The sequence below is a fragment of the Musca domestica genome, unplaced genomic scaffold (genome assembly GCF_030504385.1).
Source record: "Musca domestica strain aabys unplaced genomic scaffold, Musca_domestica.polishedcontigs.V.1.1 167, whole genome shotgun sequence".
In the NCBI taxonomy this organism is placed as follows: Eukaryota; Metazoa; Arthropoda; class Insecta; order Diptera; family Muscidae; genus Musca; species Musca domestica.
In genome coordinates, this window is record NW_026712229.1 from 200760 (window position 1) to 221519 (window position 20760).

The 20760-nt window shown below is 33.7% G+C and overlaps 4 protein-coding genes across 7 annotated transcripts; 2 read left to right on the forward strand and 2 right to left on the reverse strand.

Moving 5' to 3' along the window:
• Positions 1–2745: 2745 nt before the first annotated feature.
• On the forward strand, positions 2746–7815 carry LOC131801535 (elongin-B-like). The gene is made up of 4 exons (XM_059120302.1): positions 2746–3027; positions 3398–3491; positions 6492–6636; positions 7355–7815. The coding sequence occupies exons 1-4, from the start codon at positions 3025–3027 to the stop codon at positions 7467–7469; spliced, it is 357 nt and encodes a 118-aa protein (XP_058976285.1). The 5' UTR covers positions 2746–3024; the 3' UTR covers positions 7470–7815.
• Positions 7816–11121: 3306 nt separating this feature from the next.
• LOC131801553 (esterase GA18864-like) lies at positions 11122–12160 on the reverse strand. Its single transcript, XM_059120323.1, has 2 exons — positions 11670–12160; positions 11122–11608 (listed from the first exon to the last, which is right to left on the reverse strand). Exons 1-2 carry the CDS (start codon positions 12094–12096, stop codon positions 11232–11234), a joined length of 804 nt encoding a protein of 267 aa, XP_058976306.1. The 5' UTR covers positions 12097–12160; the 3' UTR covers positions 11122–11231.
• A 3208-nt stretch (positions 12161–15368) lies between these two features.
• On the forward strand, positions 15369–16789 carry LOC101892215 (transcription factor A, mitochondrial). 3 transcript variants are annotated; one of them, XM_059120303.1, is made up of 4 exons: positions 15369–15451; positions 15535–15682; positions 15818–16405; positions 16469–16789. In XM_059120303.1, exons 2-4 carry the CDS (start codon positions 15618–15620, stop codon positions 16575–16577), a joined length of 762 nt encoding a protein of 253 aa, XP_058976286.1. In that variant the 5' UTR covers positions 15369–15451; positions 15535–15617; the 3' UTR covers positions 16578–16789. The 3 variants fall into 3 exon arrangements, with proteins under 3 accessions (XP_058976286.1, XP_058976287.1, XP_005179644.2); XM_059120304.1 differs by having other exon boundaries at positions 15445–15462; XM_005179587.4 differs by lacking the exon at positions 15369–15451 and having other exon boundaries at positions 15469–15682.
• Positions 16790–17791: 1002 nt separating this feature from the next.
• LOC101891917 (2-(3-amino-3-carboxypropyl)histidine synthase subunit 2) lies at positions 17792–20303 on the reverse strand. 2 transcript variants are annotated; one of them, XM_005179585.4, is made up of 3 exons: positions 20045–20303; positions 19850–19990; positions 17792–19162 (listed from the first exon to the last, which is right to left on the reverse strand). In XM_005179585.4, the coding sequence occupies exons 1-3, from the start codon at positions 20195–20197 to the stop codon at positions 17984–17986; spliced, it is 1473 nt and encodes a 490-aa protein (XP_005179642.2). In that variant the 5' UTR covers positions 20198–20303; the 3' UTR covers positions 17792–17983. The 2 variants fall into 2 exon arrangements, with proteins under 2 accessions (XP_005179642.2, XP_019890969.2); XM_020035410.2 differs by lacking the exons at positions 19850–19990; positions 20045–20303 and adding an exon at positions 19239–19313.
• Positions 20304–20760: the final 457 nt, after the last annotated feature.

Here is a 20760-nt window from a genome sequence, read left to right on the forward strand (position 1 = left end):
AAATATACCACAATAACGGGCTCTCAAAACTCCGTTTCTATTACTGTAGGGTGGCATTTGGTCAGAAGGAATTGTCCTCGAATAAATACGAGATGTTGTTGGTCAGAATAGCTCTATATTATTTTCTGACTTCAAACAACCACAGCACTCAAACTGGTCGTTTTTTTTTTTTTTTTGTTTTTTAGTTTAAAAAGCACAGTGTTACAAATTTGAAAACGTGGTAAAATAACAATTCCAAAAAAAAAATTAATTTCGTTTTTGAGTGATAAAGTTTTGTTTCTTTTTAATTGCTTTTTATAAATTTTTTCTGTGGATCTGAATTGAATTTTCTCTATTTCGAAATACTGTTCAAATTGACCACAATAAGTACTATAAATGCTATTCTGCTCAGCTGTGCTCTATTACAAATATATTAAAATTATATGATTCCATTTCCATGCTCAGACAGAGTTTTACATCAAAAGTGACACAAACCAAAGTAAGCAGATGAAACCACACAAAAAGTACAATGATAGTTTAGTCTGAATAAATTGTTGCAATAAATGGCTATTATTGCAATAAAATCCAAATGGGCGGATGTGCAATTTTCACTTATCATCGATAAGAGAGAGACTAGAAATCACTTTTTTTTTGTAAAATTAATGCTTGGGTAAACAATTGTTTGGTAAAGAGAAGAAAATGTATAATTTTTGCTCTGTTCCAGAACCTGCAAGAATCTACTAGTTTTAAAAATTTTCTCGATATCATAAAGGGAAATTTCAGGTTTCCGGTTCTATCCATTCACTTAACAGCAAATTTAGTACTTTTCGAACAATCATACTACGCATTCCCGAATACACCCCCTTCTCTCAAAACTATATACCAATAGTAGCTTCTATATCAAATTTCAGAATTCCATCTATGTCCCAACACCCAGCGGCACATTTTGCTCTTTTCGTACGTTCGTAGAACGAATTTCCGAAACCACCTCTTTCTCAACTACACACACCAGCAGTGACATCCATCTCAAATTTCTGTACCTTTATCCAATACCAAATTTAGTAGTAGCATTTAGTCCTTTTCGTACTGTGAAAGTACGCATTTTCAAAACAATATCTATATCCCCATCCAACAGTGACCTTAATATGAAATTTCAGCTCTGTAATTGCCCCATTGAACTATTATGGTACTCATTTCCAAAACCAGGTCCTTCTCTAAACCACAGGCACCAAAAGTTCATCCTTATCAATCTTTAGGATTTTACCTATATTCCGTCATCCAACACCAAATTAAGTACTTTTTGTACAATTATAGTACACATTTTCAAAACCCCCTACATACCTAAATCCCAGTTACCAACAGACACTTCAATATCAAATTTCGGGATCACAGCTCTATTCCCTCACCCAATACCAAATTTAGTACTATTTAGTACTTTTTGTATAATTATAGTACACACTTCCAAAAACCACCTCCATATCTCAATTCCAGATACCAACAAAGAGCTCAATATCAAATTTGAGAATTCCAGCCATGCCCCTTCACCCAATGCCAAATATATCAAACCACCGCCAAATCTCAACCCAGCTATCACATTAGTATTCTACATATCATATTCCCTTCACCCAAGACCAAATTTAGAAATATTTAGTATTTTTCGTACAATTATAGTACACATTTCCGAAAGCGCTTCCATATATCCAGGCAACACATGAACAGTGGTCCTAACACCAAATTTTAAATTTCAAACGCTTTCTGTTCACTCAGTACCAAATATAGTACTACTTAGTACTCTTTTTACACATGTAGTACAAATTTCCCAAAACACCTCTTTATCACAAAGGAATCACCAACATGACCCTAATATAAAATTTCTGAATTTCAGCTTCATCTGTTCACCCTAAACCATAGTAAAAGAATACAGGTAGATGCATCAACACTTGCAAACATTGATATATCAAACGTTTTGAAATGTTATTCTTTTAATAAGTCGATTTTTACATGTTTTCTTGTACAACACCAATCGGAGATTGTTATGATAATCATTTTTCGACATTTTAACGAATTTCAATAACTTTTCATTCAAAATTTTCAATTTCAGAATTGTTTTGACAATTAATTATCCCAGTAGCTGTATCGATGTGAATACCTGAATTTTTCCCCCTTGCCCTAAACCAAAGTGTTTCAAATTTAATACTGTTCCCACACTTAATACAGCCAAAACACCTTTACATATCAATTTCACATTCCAATCTTGTTTCTCATAGTAAATTTCAAGATTTTAGCTTTGTCCGTTCATTCTAAAAAAATTTAAAGTGCCCTATTAGAAAATATTAGCTCTGTTCCAGAACTGCAAGAATTTAAAACTGTTTACTACGATAACCGATTTTCCCTTTACGATATCCAAAAACAATTGCAAAAACAGTTTTCAGTGTTTTATTTTTATGTACTACCTTGTAAATTATGTACCACGACTTGTAGAAATAACCTAAAGATTTTCTTCCCCATAAATATGACATTCAAACTGTTGTTCCTGCAATTCGTTCCACATTCATCATAACTGTCGCATATTTATGTGTTTCATGCGACAAACCTACCACAAAACATCAGCTGTTACCAACGATAAGAACGCACAATGGTTATCGACAACAGACATCGACAATTCGATTATTTTTCTCTTTCGATAGTACATTTCGGTAGTTTGCCGATTATACGCAAATTAAATTATAGATCCCTAGAAAAAAGTTAATTTTTTGCTTATATATTTTTATACAACAAACACCAAAAAAAAAAGAAAAAATTAAACATCATTATTTTGCTAAGCAAAAGCATAGACGTGAAAACGATTTGTAAAACGGGAGCTATCAATAGGACGATAAAAATCCAATTAAAAGACTTGTACAAATTTTGTAATTACAATTCCTCCGAGTGAATCTCCCCCAAAAAAGCAGTGAATCAAATCGAAGAAGAAAAAACAGGCAAGGTCGTCAACGTCGTCGTCGTCGAAGTTGTCTTAGTACAAAGCCAATAGTCAACACAAGCAACATGGTGAGTGTTCAAGTCGAACGAAAGGAAGCTGATTCCTTTGTGTGTTTGACACACATAGAAGTGACATGTGGGTCATAAACCACGGCACAAAAATGTGTCGGAAGCAAATGAATAGTTCCTGTGCTCTCAAATATGAAATATATGCATGCCAATTGTGCGACAGCAGCTGCTTGCCGCTGCTGTTGTTGTTATAACAACGAGCGAGACCGGCAGTAATGATCATGCTTTATGAGAGCTGCTATTCTGACAGCAAATGGCAAAAATTGAACTTTGACCAAAAATTATAAAAATGAAACAATTTCAACAATCAATTTATTTGTATTTTGTAACACTTATTAAAGCTTATTATTTTCGTTGTTGTTTGTTTTAGGATGTGTTCCTGATGATTAGAAAACACAAAACTACCATCTTTACGGATGCCAAAGAGAATACATCAGTGGGCGAGTTGAAGCGTATGCTGGAAGGTAAACAAATTGAAATGAAACAACAAAAATAGCTAGAGCAAATAATTGTTTAATGGCAAAAATAGCATTTATGTGGACACAAGAAATTGTTTGTGTTTTGAGGGGACCAAATGATATGACCTTTAAATATATTTTGAAAGATACCTATAGGTAGGTACTTTTGTAGTTATAGGTTATTTTTTTTTTTAATTTGATGAGGGAATCGATCATAGTTTTTACCCTGAACACACATCAAAAGTATTTATGTCATGACTAAAATTGAATTATGCCAACATGCTATAATTAGTTTTTGTCCAACAAATCAATTTGTTGTATGGAAATTTTTGGCAAGTGGACTTGAGTCATATCGCTTGAGATAATAACAAGTTATTTTAACTATACAAATATAAAAAAGTATTAAATAAAATTTTAGAAAGGTCTTATTTTACTAAAAGTAGAATATTGTTACAATATAGGATTTTACAGTTCAATGTACTCCATAGGTATATGTTGCTATTCGAGGAAATCATGATGTTGAGGTTAGGCCAGAAACATCTAAATAAAATGTTCCATTTACAAGTCATTTTTTAATCTATATTCTCCAATATAAGACGAATGTTAATTTTGTTAATTTAATGATATTTTATTATATTTGGAATAATCATATTTAAGTACATAAGAACGTAAAAATCTAAATCGATATACCAATGCTTGATTGTTTGTGTTTATCACTCTAGCATCCAAAACAATTGTGGCAAGTGGCGCTAACATTTTTGCCTAGCCTACTGTGTCTAGAAAGTCAACGTCCTTTAAGTGCAATGAATGTGGATATACTCCGAATCCGCTAATCATACTGTACAGATTTGTTGCTTCTACTCATACCTGCTTGATAAATCATTTTTAAAAGGAGACGAAGATTCTTTCCATAAATATTATGAAATTCAATCTACCATATCGTGCTTTTTGCCATTCATGAGATTTTACAAAGGGAACATGCGATAATATTGACGTATGGAAAGAATCTGACGTAGATGGTGTCATCGGTACGTTAGCGTTACTTTGCGTGGTTGCGTGGGAATCTGGAACAAGTCAGAAGTCTACCATTTTGAATGATAATAGGTTAAATGAAACTAAATAAAACGTTGTTTCGAATTCCCATAAGCACAACCGAGGACGTAAATATGAAGCAATTGCCTCTGAATTTTGCCCTTTTATGTGCCTCTGGTCATGTTTAAACGGACTGATGTAAAAAAATCACGAATGTCCTAAAAACAAGAATATATTACTAATTTGTAACCCATTAAGAACCTGATATTTGGAGTGATATTTTAAATATTCCAGTCGAAAGGGTATCAGATTTAAATAAACTTGACCGTAAGTTGTATTGGGTTATTACATGGTCGGTCCCTCCGAACTGTAATCTTTGCTAATTTTTTATTGATACAAATTAAATATTTTGGTAACTTATTCCCATTAGACAAGGTACACCACATAAGGTTTCCTTACTCCTTCGGAAACTATTACTTGATTGTCCAAGTCATAAGTATTTTAGCAATGTATACAGGGTGAAATAAAAAAACTGTAACATTTTTACATTTTTTTTAAATTTTATTGAATGAAAGCAAAAAATGTCGGAAATAGCATCAAATTTTAGAATAAGTTTAGATTTGTTCGAATTGCTCACCTTTAGCACGAATTATGGCCTTCAAATGGCCAATGAAACCATTCCCGGCGAAGCGCTTGCTTGAGGTGATCGACACTCTGGTATTTTTTAGTGCCAACTTTGCTTTCTAAAATCATTTTGTAATCGTTCTTGGGTGTCGCGTGCTGAGTGCGATGGTGCTGAGTCCTATTGGAATGTCCTAGGTCTGCGGCCAAAATGTTTGCGGGCCCAAGGCTTTAATACGCCCTCCAGAATATTTTCGCGATAATATTCAGCATTTATTCTGATGCCACGATCGATTAATACGAACGGAGAGCGACCATCAGCTGTTATGGCGGTCCACACCATCACTATTGTCGGTGCTTGAGTTCTGGTGGCCAACCGAAGGTGCACATTTTCAGCTGACCTCTTTGGCAAGTAAACACGATCATTTTGTTTGTTTACAAATGCTGTACAACGAATGTTTTCTCATCAAAGAAAACCAAATTCGACAGTTCACAACTTTCGGCCAAGCGAACTAAAAAGTTCTTATAAGTCTATTTCCTTTCTGTTGCGGTATTAGTTCTTGCACTTTTTGGAATTTTAATGGCTTTACCCCGAGCTCATTTTTCAATATTTGCCGAATGGAATATTGCGATATGTTCAGCTCACGAGCCATTTTTCGGCCACTGTGACGCGGGTTTCGAACCATTTCTGCTGATGTTGCTGTTTTCTTCCGTCCACTTCCATGACGTCGGGCTACTCTACTTGTATCACGGTAACGAGCTATGGTACGAGACACAAAAGATTTATTCACATTTAAATGCTGGAGTGCTCTAACGATAGCCACTTGTGGTTTTCCAGGCAAATATAAAGAAGTCACACTATCACGCTTGAATTCCACCACGAATGACTTTTTTTTCTGAAAAATTCTCACCAAAATGCTTTTGTATGCTTGTAGACAATATAATGAGCTGGAATAATTTTGACAGCTGTCGTATGATTGGCTTAGAAATGACAGCAGTCTGAAGTCAGTTGCAGTTTTCTCTCTCACCCCCTTTACGCACGACTGTTAATTTTCTTTTTCGATTTAATTTTATCCCCCTCATAGTTGATATCGACGATTAACACCATGACAATTTAAATCCAAATCCAGTGGGTTAACCCTCATATATATAAACGTACTGTTACCCTAGTTTTTAGTCGAAACTCTAGCATATTCTTTATTTTTTCTTGAGATAAAATTGGCCCTAATAATTCAGGATATTTTAACTTAATTTAGAAACCACTTTCAAATATAAACAAATCTCAGTGACATCTAAATTAATTTTTTTTTAATATACATATATATCTCAAAAATATGCATTCTTCTTTTTCAGGTATTTTAAAAGTTAAACCATCAGATCAACGTTTATTCAATCAAGACAATGATATTATGGAAGATGACAATACTTTGCAAGATTATGGCATCACAATGTCAACAGCTAAGGCGCAAGCACCAGCTCAATTAGGTTTGGCTTTAAGGTATGTTGTGTGTTATTGACTTATGACTACGTTATATAAATATAGCCAATCTGTCTAGACCAATATTCGAGTCCAATGGTACAATTTATGTGAATTTTTTGTACTCATTTAATGAGTTCACACGACGACAACATTATACCATAGTAGCGCACGTTTGACAAGTTCCTCCTGCTTATTGATAATACATTTTTTACTCTTGAACATGTTTTAATTCAATTCAATTCATATTTTTTTTTTTTTTTTTTTTGTTTTTGTATGATTATTCCGACGACGATGATGTCTTATCTCAAAAAAAAATATTAATCACTGAGTACGACATTCAATATTGATATTGTTTAGAGCATTTATGTATATGGGATATTTTTAATTCATTTTGCAATTTGTTGTTGTCAGGGTCATTTATTTCGTTCGTATATGTTTTTGAGTACATGTGTGTTTGTTAAATACGGACATGTATCTTGAAATGTGATATTTTTGGATTCAACAAAAGTGAACTTTAATTTGTTATGGGAGACGATTTTTTTTTTAATTTTATTGAGTTCTAAAATTTGAAGCATTACATAAAGGAGTATGAATGAATGCCCTGATTATAATGAGCGCTTTTACAAATTATTTTGACACCTAATGAAACTTACCAAACATAAACCCTATTTTATCGATTATAATACTCATGTCATATTTTATCTTCTTTTATATATAATTATTCTTCTCATTACAGAAAGGAAAATGGCGAATTTGAAACCCTTGATATTACACCCTATTCATCACCACCAGATTTACCAGAAGTAATGAAAAATCAAGAAGCAGCAAATGGCAAAGAACAGGTGGCATAGATATACATATTTAATGAGACAACAACATTAACAAAAGCAACGCAAAAAGATGCAGTAGCAATTTAGTGTAAAATTACAGCAACACTTTCAAAGAAGCCTACAACCTATTCTATTAACAAATTCTCTTATTTTTTTATTTAACACACAAGAAACAACAATTATTTAATATTTAAGTCGAATGAAGAAATAAACAAACAAAACACCAGGCCGTGGCGAAAAAGTAACAAAATTGATGTAAAACCTAACACACCACTCAATTACACCCTGACGAGGCAGAATGAAAGTATATTACATATACTATATACATACACAAGATATATATTTACAATAATTGTCGCCATTGAAATCAGTGTTGTTTTTATGCTAAAATGAAAAAAAACTGCAAACTCCTTGGAGGAGGCTAATACTTTTGATTAGATTTATTCGAATGTGTTAATGAATGTTGGGAGAAGGGCTCAATTTAATTTAAAATCAAGTTTCCTTTATTTCGTTGGTTCTTTTATTATCTTAAATATCTTGGCTATTTGTGCTACCTCTTATTGTTTATATGACTGCATTTTAAGTTATGCCTATTTTACATAGAAATTCTTAAAGAAATAATAAAAAGGCTTGATTATCTGTTTTTCAATTTTTTTTTTCGACAATGCTGTCACCAATGGCAATCAAGCGCCATTTAAATAATTGTTTTCTTAACTTTCCCTTAATAAAAGCCTTGTTAAAATCTCATTAATAAAATAAATTAAAAATAAACAGCGTAATATGATGATGTTGAGAAGAAAAGGAATAAAATAAAATCAATTACAATATATGCATACTTCTATTATGAACGATTGATTCATAATCTCTAAATACTATACTGCAGTCCTCATTTTATCTAAAACGCATTAATCAACCAGTCAATCAATATACCCAACAACAACAACAACAAAAATACAAAATTAAGAAGAAAAAAGAGATTTAAACAAACTACTATTTTCTATTCTATTTAAACAACAAACAACTCTATTTAATTTAATTTAATTACGTTTATGTTTCGATTTAATTCTTAATAAAAAAGATGAAAAGATAAAAACAAACAAAAGAAACTATGCTAGATTTGTTAAAGTTGGACAACTATGCTAAATTATTCTTTCTTCCTTTCATCCATTTCCAATAGGGTTTAGAAACTGGAAATACTTCCCCGTCGGTGGAATTTATAAACGTATTTGGTAGCATCTAATTATCACCACCCAAACAAAAATGCTAGGTTAAGTTTAAAGGAATATAACTCAATATAGAAGTCATGCTACAGCAGACTGGGGTGAAATTCTCGCATTTAATATTGAAAAAAATGCAATCGAAATGAATTTTTGTGTGTGAGTTTTGATTGAGATTGATGAGCGTTAAAATTTTATTAAACTTCTACACTTTTTGTTAATCAAGGTAAAATAAACAAATTTAAATTCATTTCGATAGAAATTTGTTTGATATTGAATGCTAGAACTTGGCGCCTGGTCAGAATAGGTAAATCGTTCAGGCCAATCTCACTTGTCGCAGTCAAAAAGTCTCTAAGGGATTGCTTGTCCATAACCCGGTTTTAGGAAGCTTTTTTTTTGAACATGTGCCGTAAAGTGAGACAGGCAGTTTTCCTTGCAATCGCACACCATTGAACTCCCAAATCATCCAACATGTACCATTTCTTATATGCTAAATTTATGCAAATTGGTGATCAGCCATTTTACCACATTGACTGAGAAGATACGCAAATGCAAATAATTCCGACCAATAACAAACTCAAAAATCTTGGAAGTCGAAATTGTTCACATTTTTAAGTTTTTGGTTGTGGCTAGCTTAATGGCCCAATGTAGTTCACAAATACTTATTTTTTTAATACCAACCACCTTGAAAAAGGAGGGTATATTAACTTTGTCATTCCGTTTGTAATATCCCTAAATATTCGTCGTAGACCCCATAAAGCATATACAGAGTGAGATAAAAAAAACTGCAACAAAGTCAAACCTCATATATATATTTTTTAATTTTATTGAATGAAAGAAAAAAATGTCGGAAATAGCATCAATTTTAGAATAATTTTAGATTTGTTCGAATTGGTCACCTTTGGCACGAATTATGGCCTTCAAACGGCCAATGAAATCGTTACACGCTGCCCGAATGTTGCTTTGCGGTATTTTGGCCCATTCCCGGCGAAGCGCTTGCTTGAGGTGATCGACACATTGGTATTTTTTAGTGCCAACCTTGCTTTCCAACATATTCCAGACACAAGAGTCCTACGGATTGGTATCCGGAGATTTTGGTGGCCATTGTGCGCTGGAAATGAAGCGAGGAACCTCATTTTGGATCCATTCTTAGGTGGTGCGTGCTGAGTGCAATGGTGCTGAGTCCTGTTGGAATGTCCAAGGTCTGCGGCTAAAATGTTTGGCTTTAATACACCCTCCAGAATATTTTCGCTATAATAATCGGCATTTATTCTGATGCCACGGTTGATTAATACGAGCGGAGAGTGTCCATCGGCTGTTATAGCGGCCGACACCATCACCATGGCCGGCGCTTGAGTTCTGGTGCCCAACCGAAGGTGTACATTTTCAGCTGACCTCTTTGGCAAGTAACAACGAATGTTTTCTCATCAGAGAAAACCAAATTCGGCAGTTCACCACTTTCGAGTGAAGCAACTCTTTAGCCCTTTTGAGTCTATTTTTCTTTCTCTGTCGGTGTAGGTTCTTGCACTTTTTGGAATTTCAATGGCTTTACCCCGAGCTCGTTTTTCAATATTTGCCGAATGGAATATTGCGATATGTTCAGCTCACGAGCCATTTTTCGGCCACGCGGGTCGCTTCTTTACTTTCGAACCATTTCTGCTGATGTTGCTATTTTCTTGCTTCCACGTCCTTGACTTTGGGCTAGGCTACCAGTAGCACGGTAATGAGCGATGGTACGAGACAAAAAATTTATTCACATTTAAATGCTGGAGTGCTCTAACGATAGCCACTTGTGGTTTTGCAGCCAAATATAAAGAAAATAACCTTTTTTTCTGGAAAATTCTCACCAAAATGCTTTTCTACGCTTGCAAACAATATAACGAGCTGTCACTGGAATAATTTTAATAGCTGTCGGACGAGTGGCTTAGAAATGACAGCAGTCTAAAGTTGGTTGCAGTTGTTTCATCTCACCCTGTAATTCGAATTTCGAATGGAAAAAAAAAATTCAAATTACAAGTGAAATAATTCGAAGCTCGAATGGAATATGGCGAATTGAAATTGGAATTATCGGATAACAATTGAAATGTATTTAATCACAAATGAATTTCTCGAAATACAAATTTAATTCTTCAATTACAACAAAAATATTTCGAACTACTTCTAAAAAGTGTAGTGCTAGGCAATGGAGAAGCGTTCAGATTTGTATCGTCTTCAATTCTTACTTATGCTTACCGGACGTGCTAATGACAAAAGTGGTCCATTTACGTAAAGCGTTAAAAATTCTTTTCCTACATCTGGATAATAAAATAATTCCGTTGTAGCTAAAATACAAAGGCTTTCCAAAGAAAAACATCTTTTTTTGTTAAAGCTCGTGAATGTTGACTGCATAATAATTTTAATAAAAATCTACAAATACTTCGTGTTGACCTCCAAATCGTTGCTCCGCAGCCCACACATTGATATTGTTCATAGATTTCATTAATATATTTCCTATAAAACTATTTTTAAATAATTACATATATTTAATATTTTCATATAATTTTGACTGGAATACAAAGTTATTACTTTAATCACTTTCCTCCAGTGAATCCGAAACATCTTCACTATTTTGTGGTTGTTCCTCGACAAATGCCGCATTTGACGTCTGTTGCAATTCAAGATTTTCTAAGTATTCCTGCAAACGATCTTGGAAAAAATTAATGTACGTTTGTTTCTGTTGTGACGTGGCCGGGAAGTAATGGCCGCCGTTATGCTCCAAAACTTCGACATTTTTGAAATGATTAGCCAGTTCTTGGCTCATTTCTTTGGGTATAATTTCATCGGATAGACCATAAATGTGCAATGTGGGTATTATGACTGACTCTTCATAGGCACTTTTATGCACCAAACTGCCAGAAAGAAATCCCGAAGACATAATGGCAAATTCCGGTTTAATCGAGGTTACTAAAACATAAAACATTATCATATAAATAAAAAAATTACATAAATCATTGTCATCGCTTACATTTTTTCTTCGCCAAACCGCATATAAGACCCACAAAACAGGCCCCCTGTGAAAAGCCCAACAAGCCTTGAAATGGTCCCTGTGTTTTCCACGTTTCTTCAACCAATTTTAGACTCTCCTGAAAACCAAATGCCGGTCCATTTTTATTGGTACCCTTGAATGAACCATCGTCCTTATTAAACCACCAACTCAATTGATCAGCTTGCGGTTCTGCACCCTCTTCCATGGGTTTTGCCTTGTGCGGTGCATCTATGAAAACAAACTCGGCATATTTGTTTACATGTTTGCGAAATGAGCCGAGTTTACTTTTAAAGCTTTCGCCATTTTGGCGATAGCCATGCAAACAGAGGACTCTCACTTTTTCAGTTATTTCTAAGGGCTTTGTGGAAGACGGTTTTTGCCTGGACGAAGTGGCCTCGTTGGTCATGTTGGAATAGGGTAACTAATTGTTTGGTTATGCATCTACCAAACAGATGTTATGGGACATGTTCAGTGGATATAAACAAAACAACTTGTATGGGCACACATCAAACTGGGCTTATGTGTCTTTTTTACGTCTACCGTTTCAATTATTATAAACATGTTTTCACACGCGAAATCTTTGGCTCAATTCTTATTAAAAAATGTAAAAAAAGAAAATTTCAAATTTAAAAAATTCCAAGGAAAATATTTTTCATAAAAAATTTAAAATAAATCATAATTTGTTTACTCTTTCGAGACCATGGCACATTGAAAAGGTAAGGTAGAGCTACCAGCTGATTACAATTGTTTTGTAAGTGTGCCCTACTTCTGTCAATTTTGTGTATGTATGTATTGTTTTGAAAAATAAGTACAAAATATTTCCAAAACCAATAATTGGATGAAACGTACATTGCGGGTCCCTCTTTAAAGATATCAATCAAATCTTCCAGGGGATTAAAAGATTGAACAGCTTTTATCATATTTTTGAATAAAAATCCAGGCATCTCATTAAACTTCGCACAATTTAGCTCCTTTAAAAAATAAGGAAAAATTCAAAATTAATGGAAACCACTTGTTTCATATAATTTTTAAAAATTCTGACAGAAAGCGGGAATAGCCTCAGGGCTGTATTATTGTACCATGTTTCGAAACAAGCTCAATGACTAAAATTGTCAACGAAAATAAAAACCAGAAAACTATGCGACGAAAACAATTTCGTGGCTTCGCCATCTGCAAAAATATCAACTGAAAAATAATTCCATTTTATTTTATTTTTTAATTGCAATATCATTCCTTTATAAAGGGAACAATTAAAGAATGTACGAGCACGTTTACAGGACCATATTATTAGCAGTGAACGCCAACAAATTTGAAATCAGCCCTAACATCAAAATAGCACGGAAGCTACTTGAAATAAGGTTTCCTATTGTACCATTGCACAGTGGTCGAGGTCGTATGGGAACAGCGGCCAAAAATACTTTCAGTGCAGATATCAATATGATTCTTTGGTTATGGTACCTTGATGGGATAAAAATAAAAATGTGACAAAATGGATATGGTCGATGCATGTTTTGGTATGGTCCCCTTACAACGTACCTCCCGAATAAGGGATATTTGCACAATTTTTGTTACATTTCTACACTAGATTGTTCTATTATTTGACATTTTACGTTCTAAAGAGCTGAAAAAATAGTCTTACTGAAAATTATTTGGAACGATCCGCCTTCAGGTAGAGGTAAAGGTACCTCCAAAAATAGAAGTATTTTTTATACAAATAAATTCAAAATTTGATAGACAATTTTTTTGTAAACAAAATAAACAATTCAATATAAAATTTAATCAAAGTTACTAATGGATATTTATAAATTTCAGTGTTATTCAAGTAAATCAAATGCAGATTTTAATAATATAGATTTTTTTGTTTGGTAACGTTCGCTGTCCCGTTATAAAAGGGTCAGAGCTCAAAAGAAGACCGTTAATAAGATCTGTTTTTGTTGAAACACGAGAATTTTTTCGGGTATGATTTAGTCGAAACTTTTTTATATCTTTGTTTCTAGACTCCACGGCTACCTCCTATAATTCTCCAATCGATACAATGACAAATTTATAATGTCGGGTGCGTGTATTAAAATTTTATGAGCTGCGGGTGGAAGACAGTGCCATGGATATCTATTTGTTAACTCTTTAGCCGTTTTCAGTGCAAAGTCCTTAAATTTTTCGACATTAATATTATGCCCAGAAGACAATGCAGGCAACATTATTGAGCACCCCTCAATTATATCCTTATCAATCCCAAACAACAAAAACATCATAAACTGACAAAATTGGAGCGAAGTCACTTCAGTATATTGGGCATAACATACAAATCTGACAAAATCTGAAAGTTAAATTAGCACTTCTAGAATCTTAGGACCATTACTAATGGCGTGAAAAAAATCACATTGGAGGATTCAGGGGGGAAAACAATTAAAACTTTAACTGAAATCCAATTTTATTTTCAAAATTAATCTTACAGGCAGCTGAGAACATTCACATCGTCTATATTATACACAACTACTAAACACACAAATTACTGAACAAAAAATAAGTCAATACCTTGCTTTTCAATAATTGTGCCAAGAATTGTCATTTTAAAATGTATTTAATTTTGTAAAGCAGATCTATTTTTACTCTTTTTTTCACTGATCCCACTGAAAAAAGCAACTAACTACATTTTCTCTTTTTTGATGCTATTTTTAAAGTGTCCCGTTAGAATGAAGCCAAGATTATTATGTTTTCTAAAAAGCTTAACCTCTTAAGAATCCATGTGTACACATTTGACAATAAATATCTGATTTTCATTTTTTGAATTTTGGCCAATGGCAGCGACCACTGTGCATTGGTGTTTTTCTCTGCACCCATGGTAGAAGAATACAGGTCAAATTTTTTTACATATTTCTTCAAAAATAAGTATATTTATATATGTTTTCCTACCCGACGCCAATCGGAAGTTGTTATAATATGCATTTTTTAAAAATTTTTACAAATTTGAGTAATTTTTCATTAAAAGTTTCGATTTCAAAATTGGTTTGACAGTTCATTGTCCCAGCAGTTGTGTCGAAGCGTCTACCTATATTCTTCTACCATGTCTGCACCACTTACTTGTCCTCAACAGCTCGCAAGATTTTTGCGACGACCTAAAGATCCCTTAGTTTTGTGAGCTGTGACTGAAACATTTTCACATTTATTGTAATGAATTTATCATTTCATTTTTAACACTGGCTTAGTTTCTAAGTACCAGGTTATCCGAAATGACAGCACTTATTAAAAATCACTGTAAAATTGTTTATATATGGTTAGTTCCAGAATTGCAATATTGTAAATGTTGTTACTACGATAACCGATTTTTTCTTTAGGATATCGAAAAAATGACAATTCTGGTAGATTCTTCAGGTTCTGGAAAACCATATATTTTCATACAATTCTCTATTTTATGTTCTTAAGTCAGTGCAAATTTTCTCAGTAAGGATTACATAGTATCATCAGCTGATTAAATGTGCGTATTTTGCAAAACTTCTGAAAATATTTTCTTTACTTTAATAAATGTTTGTAGTAATAAATGTTTATTTCGATTTTTCAATGAATTAAAACTCTTGCCTATGTATTTTTCGCAAAAGATGTTTTCATTGCGGGTTATATGTTTACTGGAAAATACACAATTCCATATGCCAAACATGGTCATTTAAGTTGCACCACTACAGTAAACTGAACATACCCCACATTATATTTATTTACTTTTCAGTGACGTTTGTTGCGGTCAGCTGGGCTCCTCGTTTTCTTATGTAAATACATTGTAAATTCTTCTTCGGCTTTAGTTTTTTTAACGCCAAAAAAATTCATCAATTTATTTGTTTTACATCTGTAGTCTCATCACATCATCGTTCATTTCGTTGCCAAAATATTTGTATATAGTATTGGTTGAATCGGAATTCAAGTAACAACAACAAAATGTTACTAACAGTGTCTTTACTTAACAAGGGCACCTTTTTGGGTTCTCTGATTAACAAATGCAGGCAAGTTGTAGGAGTTAAGAACAATAAGCATGTAGAGATTAATCTGAAACCAAACATATCTAATTCCCCAACGCTATCAACTTTAAATCATTCGTCCTCCCCGTCACCCGTTTCAAATGTGCACGATACTAACAGACCACTTTCGGTGGCAAATTTAAGCTTGAGTAGCCCAGCAACAGCCGCTAGTAAACTTACGGTCGAACAGCAAGTTGGTCTGCCGGCAAGGCCAAAGAAACCACTCACACCATACTTTCGGTTCATGAATGATTTGAGACCAAAAATTTTGGCGGCAAATCCAAGTTTGGCGTTGGTTGATGTTGTGAAGCAAGTTTCCAAAAAGTGGGAAACAGCTGATGCATCGTTGAAGCAACGCCTCCAGGAAGAGTACAAAAAAGAACAACAAGAATATATTGAAAAACGCATGAAATATGATGCCAAAATTACCGATGAACAACGCAGCCAAATTAAGGAGCTCAAACAAGAAAAAATCGAAGCTAAAGAACGTCGCATGATGCGCAAACGTATTAAGGATTTGGGACGCCCAAAGAAGCCAGCATCAGCATTTATACGTTTCATAGCCAAGGAGAGAATCCGCACACCCCAGAAGCCGAACCAAACGTTCCGAGAATGGCATGAAGCTGCTACGAAAAAATGGTCTACATTGTCACAGGGCGAGAAAGATATTTACATGCAGGAATCTCGCAAGGAGTTTGAAACCTATAAGTATGTAACTTTTGATTGTACACGATATACTCATTTTCGCATAAAATACTATTATATTTACAGAAAAGAAATTGCTGTATGGGAAGAGAAAATGATACGTATGGGACACATTGATGTGGTGCGCCAAGGAAATCTAATTGATCCCCCAGAGGTCAAAACCAAGAAAAGTTAAATGAATAATCTAATGCCAGCATGCCATGCCATTTTTTCACATCCAGTTTTCTTCATAGAATCATAATAGTTTCAGTTATTTGCTATTATTTTTGTTGTTGTGCGACACACCAACCAAAAAGGCTTTATTTTAGGAAGTCTGTGTTCATGAATTAATTTTAGTAAGTTTTGAGAAATAAGAATAATACAAAAATAAAACAGATTAAAAATGTTTATATATTTTCTTTAACTATGTGAAAATATTTTCGTTTGTTTAAAAAAGGATAGATTTTTGTATTTAGTCGGGATTATAAATTGATATTTCTTAGTGGATTTTTCAGTGTTCAAACTCCTGTTGTTTGTTTTAAATCTGTCGAGGCTTTAAGTAGTAATTTTTAAGATTTTTGAGCTTGAAAACGTCTTTTTTAGAATTAATGGAATCGAAATAGAGCTTCATAAAGTAAGATTTATTACATTCTTAGAATTGTTGAATTAATTTTTTTTGTGCCAATGTCGATTTTATGGAAATTTCGTTAAATCATGATTTCGCAGAATATTCCAAGATTTGGAATCTCATTTTTTAACTTGAATCCTTGATTTTCATAGGACGCAAAATTGAGGAATTTTATTTATAGCCTTATTTAAATTTTTATTCTTAAGCCATTCACGACCATACACGCGATGCTTATAATTTTTTGCATAATTTTTTCGCCACTCTATAATGTCAACAATTGTGGATAACGCCAGAAACAGTTTCTTACACGCGAAGCTTATAATTTTTTGCATAGTTTCCGCCACTCTATAATGTCAACAATTGTGGATAGCGCCAGGAACAGTTTCTTCTTTTAATTTTTTTTAAAGATAATGTCGCGATTTTAATTCCTATTAAAATCGCGAGTTATTTAAAATTTAAAATGTGATCCCTTTTTGGTGGTTCTTTTCTGGTCAGATCTTATGATCATATATTTTTATAGTTTTCTACTCCGGATTCAGTCTTAAAGTCATGGACTTTTCCTGTTTTCACGTCGATCTTTTTATATTTTATTCAAGTCTTCAAATCGTAAATATTTTCAAGAATATTTAAGACTACATATGGAGTTACTTTTAATGTTGAATATTTTTAATAGTAAAATAAAGCCCCTCTTATTTTATATTTATTTATTAAAATCTTCCTTTAGCAGGACATTAAGCCATATATTTGCTGTAATCCATTTAAAGGGAACAAAAAATAATAAATTATTTTTTTCATTACAAAAAAAAGTTTATTATATTGTCGATAAAATATAGACAGAATCATGTGGAAATCTTAGAACAGACATATTGGACGAAATAAAAAACGAAATCTCTGAGAAAACTTATACAGAAAAGTAAAATCAATCCAATTAAAAATTACAAGTACTTATAACCACTTAACTCCTATTTCGCATCCTAATCGTGAGTATAGCGAATTGGAATACCACTCAAACCCTTTTCGATTTTAGCTGGTTCAGTTTGTCCCAACGCTGGATCAAGTCCACGCCATGTACGATCTTCAAATGTCAAACCATTATTTGTTGTCATTACTTCCATTCTGGCTTGTGTTGCAATTGTTTGTTGCTGTTCCGACAATGCCGATAGATTTGCCGTTTCCACATCATTTCCATTGGTACCATTGAAACGCATACGCCCGGTAAGTAAACTAACATCTTCTGGATTTATATCGTTGGCATTGAATTCAAGGAAACTACGTCCTTCAGGCAGTAGATCTTTAAAATCTGTTACATATGATTCTGGATAGCGCATATGCCAGGCTGGATTTAATGCCATTTCAGCTTCAAACACCGATACAATGGGTTTGTAGAATTCCTTCGATTCGAACATATTGTTAAAAGGACAACCGATAAGTACAAAACAATCAATTTCCAAGAAATTGGCCAATTTAGCTGGATTTATGCGGCCAACTGAGATAATCTGTGTCTTAATGCCCCTTGCTTTGGCCATGGTCTGTAGATGTTTGACAACGTCTAAATAACCATTGGAAGTAAGTGTGGCAACAATTAAACCTAATGTTTGGGTGTCTTTACATTTTTCTATGTAAAAATATCTGCGTCGTATATATGTGGCCGTTAGGGGATTCTTTTCCCTACCCGTTGCCGTGGACACATCATAAATGAACCATTTATCAGCTTTGGTGGTGAGTGATAGGTTAAAGAAACGCTGGTTATCCGAACCAACAAATAAACATATTCTATTTGCGTCCGATTCATCTACTTCTTTGGTGTAGTCTCCATTGGTTTTTAGGGAAACTTGTCCATTCTCTGCAATTGTAGCATATTTATCTCCACAATAAGTGATAATGTCCAAACGCATAGCTTTTAGGGCTTTACACTTTTCCATCAGTTCATCATAACTCGATTTATTAAGTAGCTGATGATAGCCAATATCTAGGTAGATAGTGACCACCTTTGATGTTGAGTGCTCTCTATATGATTCAAGGTAGGTATAGAACTTTTCCAAGTCCAACTCGAATTTCGGATACAAATAAAGTACTGGTAATCGGGAAACTTTGCTTCGGCATGCGTTGCCAAAATGAACCAGGGAATCAGCATCAACATGAGCCGCTGCAATCTGAAATATATAAAGAAATTATATTATTATCGTATTGCACTTAACCGTCAAAACGTAATCTATCGGAAATACAGACTTTCAGAAAGAAGTAAGACGTTGGAAAAGCTATGAAAAAACTTTTGCTATCCAGGAACATTTGTGACCATTTTTTTCGTATATAAAGTTTTTGTAGTGTTATTTTTGAGATTTTGATTACATAAAATTTTTCATCCTTCCAGAAACTCACAATTTAAAGTTATCAGTTTACCTGATCTGAGGTATAAATTTTGGTTCGCATATCCGGTATCAATAATAACATAGGTTTGCCTTAAGTTAGAAATCTTATATTATGGTCAAGGGTCTTGCACCCAATTAAAATTATGAGAAATGTTATGCATCCAGTGCTACATTTGCTCATAGGCGAATGTCTTCATCCGATCATATTTATTGTATTATGCCCATGGTATAGGGGCGAGGGTACTTTAAGAAAGATTCAAATCTCGGAAGAAAAACGACTATCATTGCAATCATGATGTTATGGAAATATCATGATTCGAGACTGCGCCGAATACAGGGTGTTATCCTATTCCACAGGGCGTTATCCTATCCAATGGAACACGAGAGCGACAGAGAATTATTTGGCTACTGCTGTAATCCGTTGTCGGCAATATCGAAGATTGTAGCACCTTGACCCTTACCAATACATACCTCATCTACACAGCAACTGCCGTATGATGTATCGGCCAAAATAAATGTCTTAACTTCATCTGCCGCAGAAAAAGCCTGTCTAATACTTGCGGCAATAGCTTCACTGCATTTCAGATAGTTGTCAGGAAATTGTAGACAAACCTAAAAAACGCTTAATTATTATCGTTATATAGTCATTAAACTTTTTGATCTTACTCTTTTGTAGCCATTGCTTTTTATCCATTCGAAACAAGTTTCACGATGGGAATCACTCCATATTTCCTCCAGCGAAACTTCTCGCTCAACGTCTATCAAATCTGCCTGTCTTTCTAATACGGCAGTATCTGAACTTGAAAATGCCGATGTCATATTTTATTAGATATATATTTATTTGTACGGGGTCTTATGGGGCAAAATGCAGTTTATTTTTGTTTATACAATGCCCGCTGTCTATCTCAAATCACGTAGTCCCAATGAGACGAAATTAGTGCATGACGTAGTGCATTAAACTACGATACGATATTATATGATCAGCTGATTTTCTAATGCTGTAATAACGTATTGAGGTAGTACTTTGACGAAAGCGTACAATTCTTGTGGCAAATTAAAGCTGAGACAAATATCACAGTGGAAAGGAATTACTTTTAAGTGATTAAATTCTGTTACTTTCAAACGAATGTTTTCACTCTTTTTTCATTCGATAGATAACACTTAAAGCTTATCTTCGTCTTACGCTCAAGAATAATCGTTACAGTAGTTCATGAATAATTTAAACCTAATGCCCAATTTTTGGTTTTGTATCATAATGTTCTTTTTTAATTTTCTAATTTTTTATAGTTTCTGTGTCACTCTAATATAAAAAACTCATAAGTCGACTTTTGAATGGCTCGTGCTGGAATCGTAGAAAGCCTCCGATTATAATTCTAGCTGTC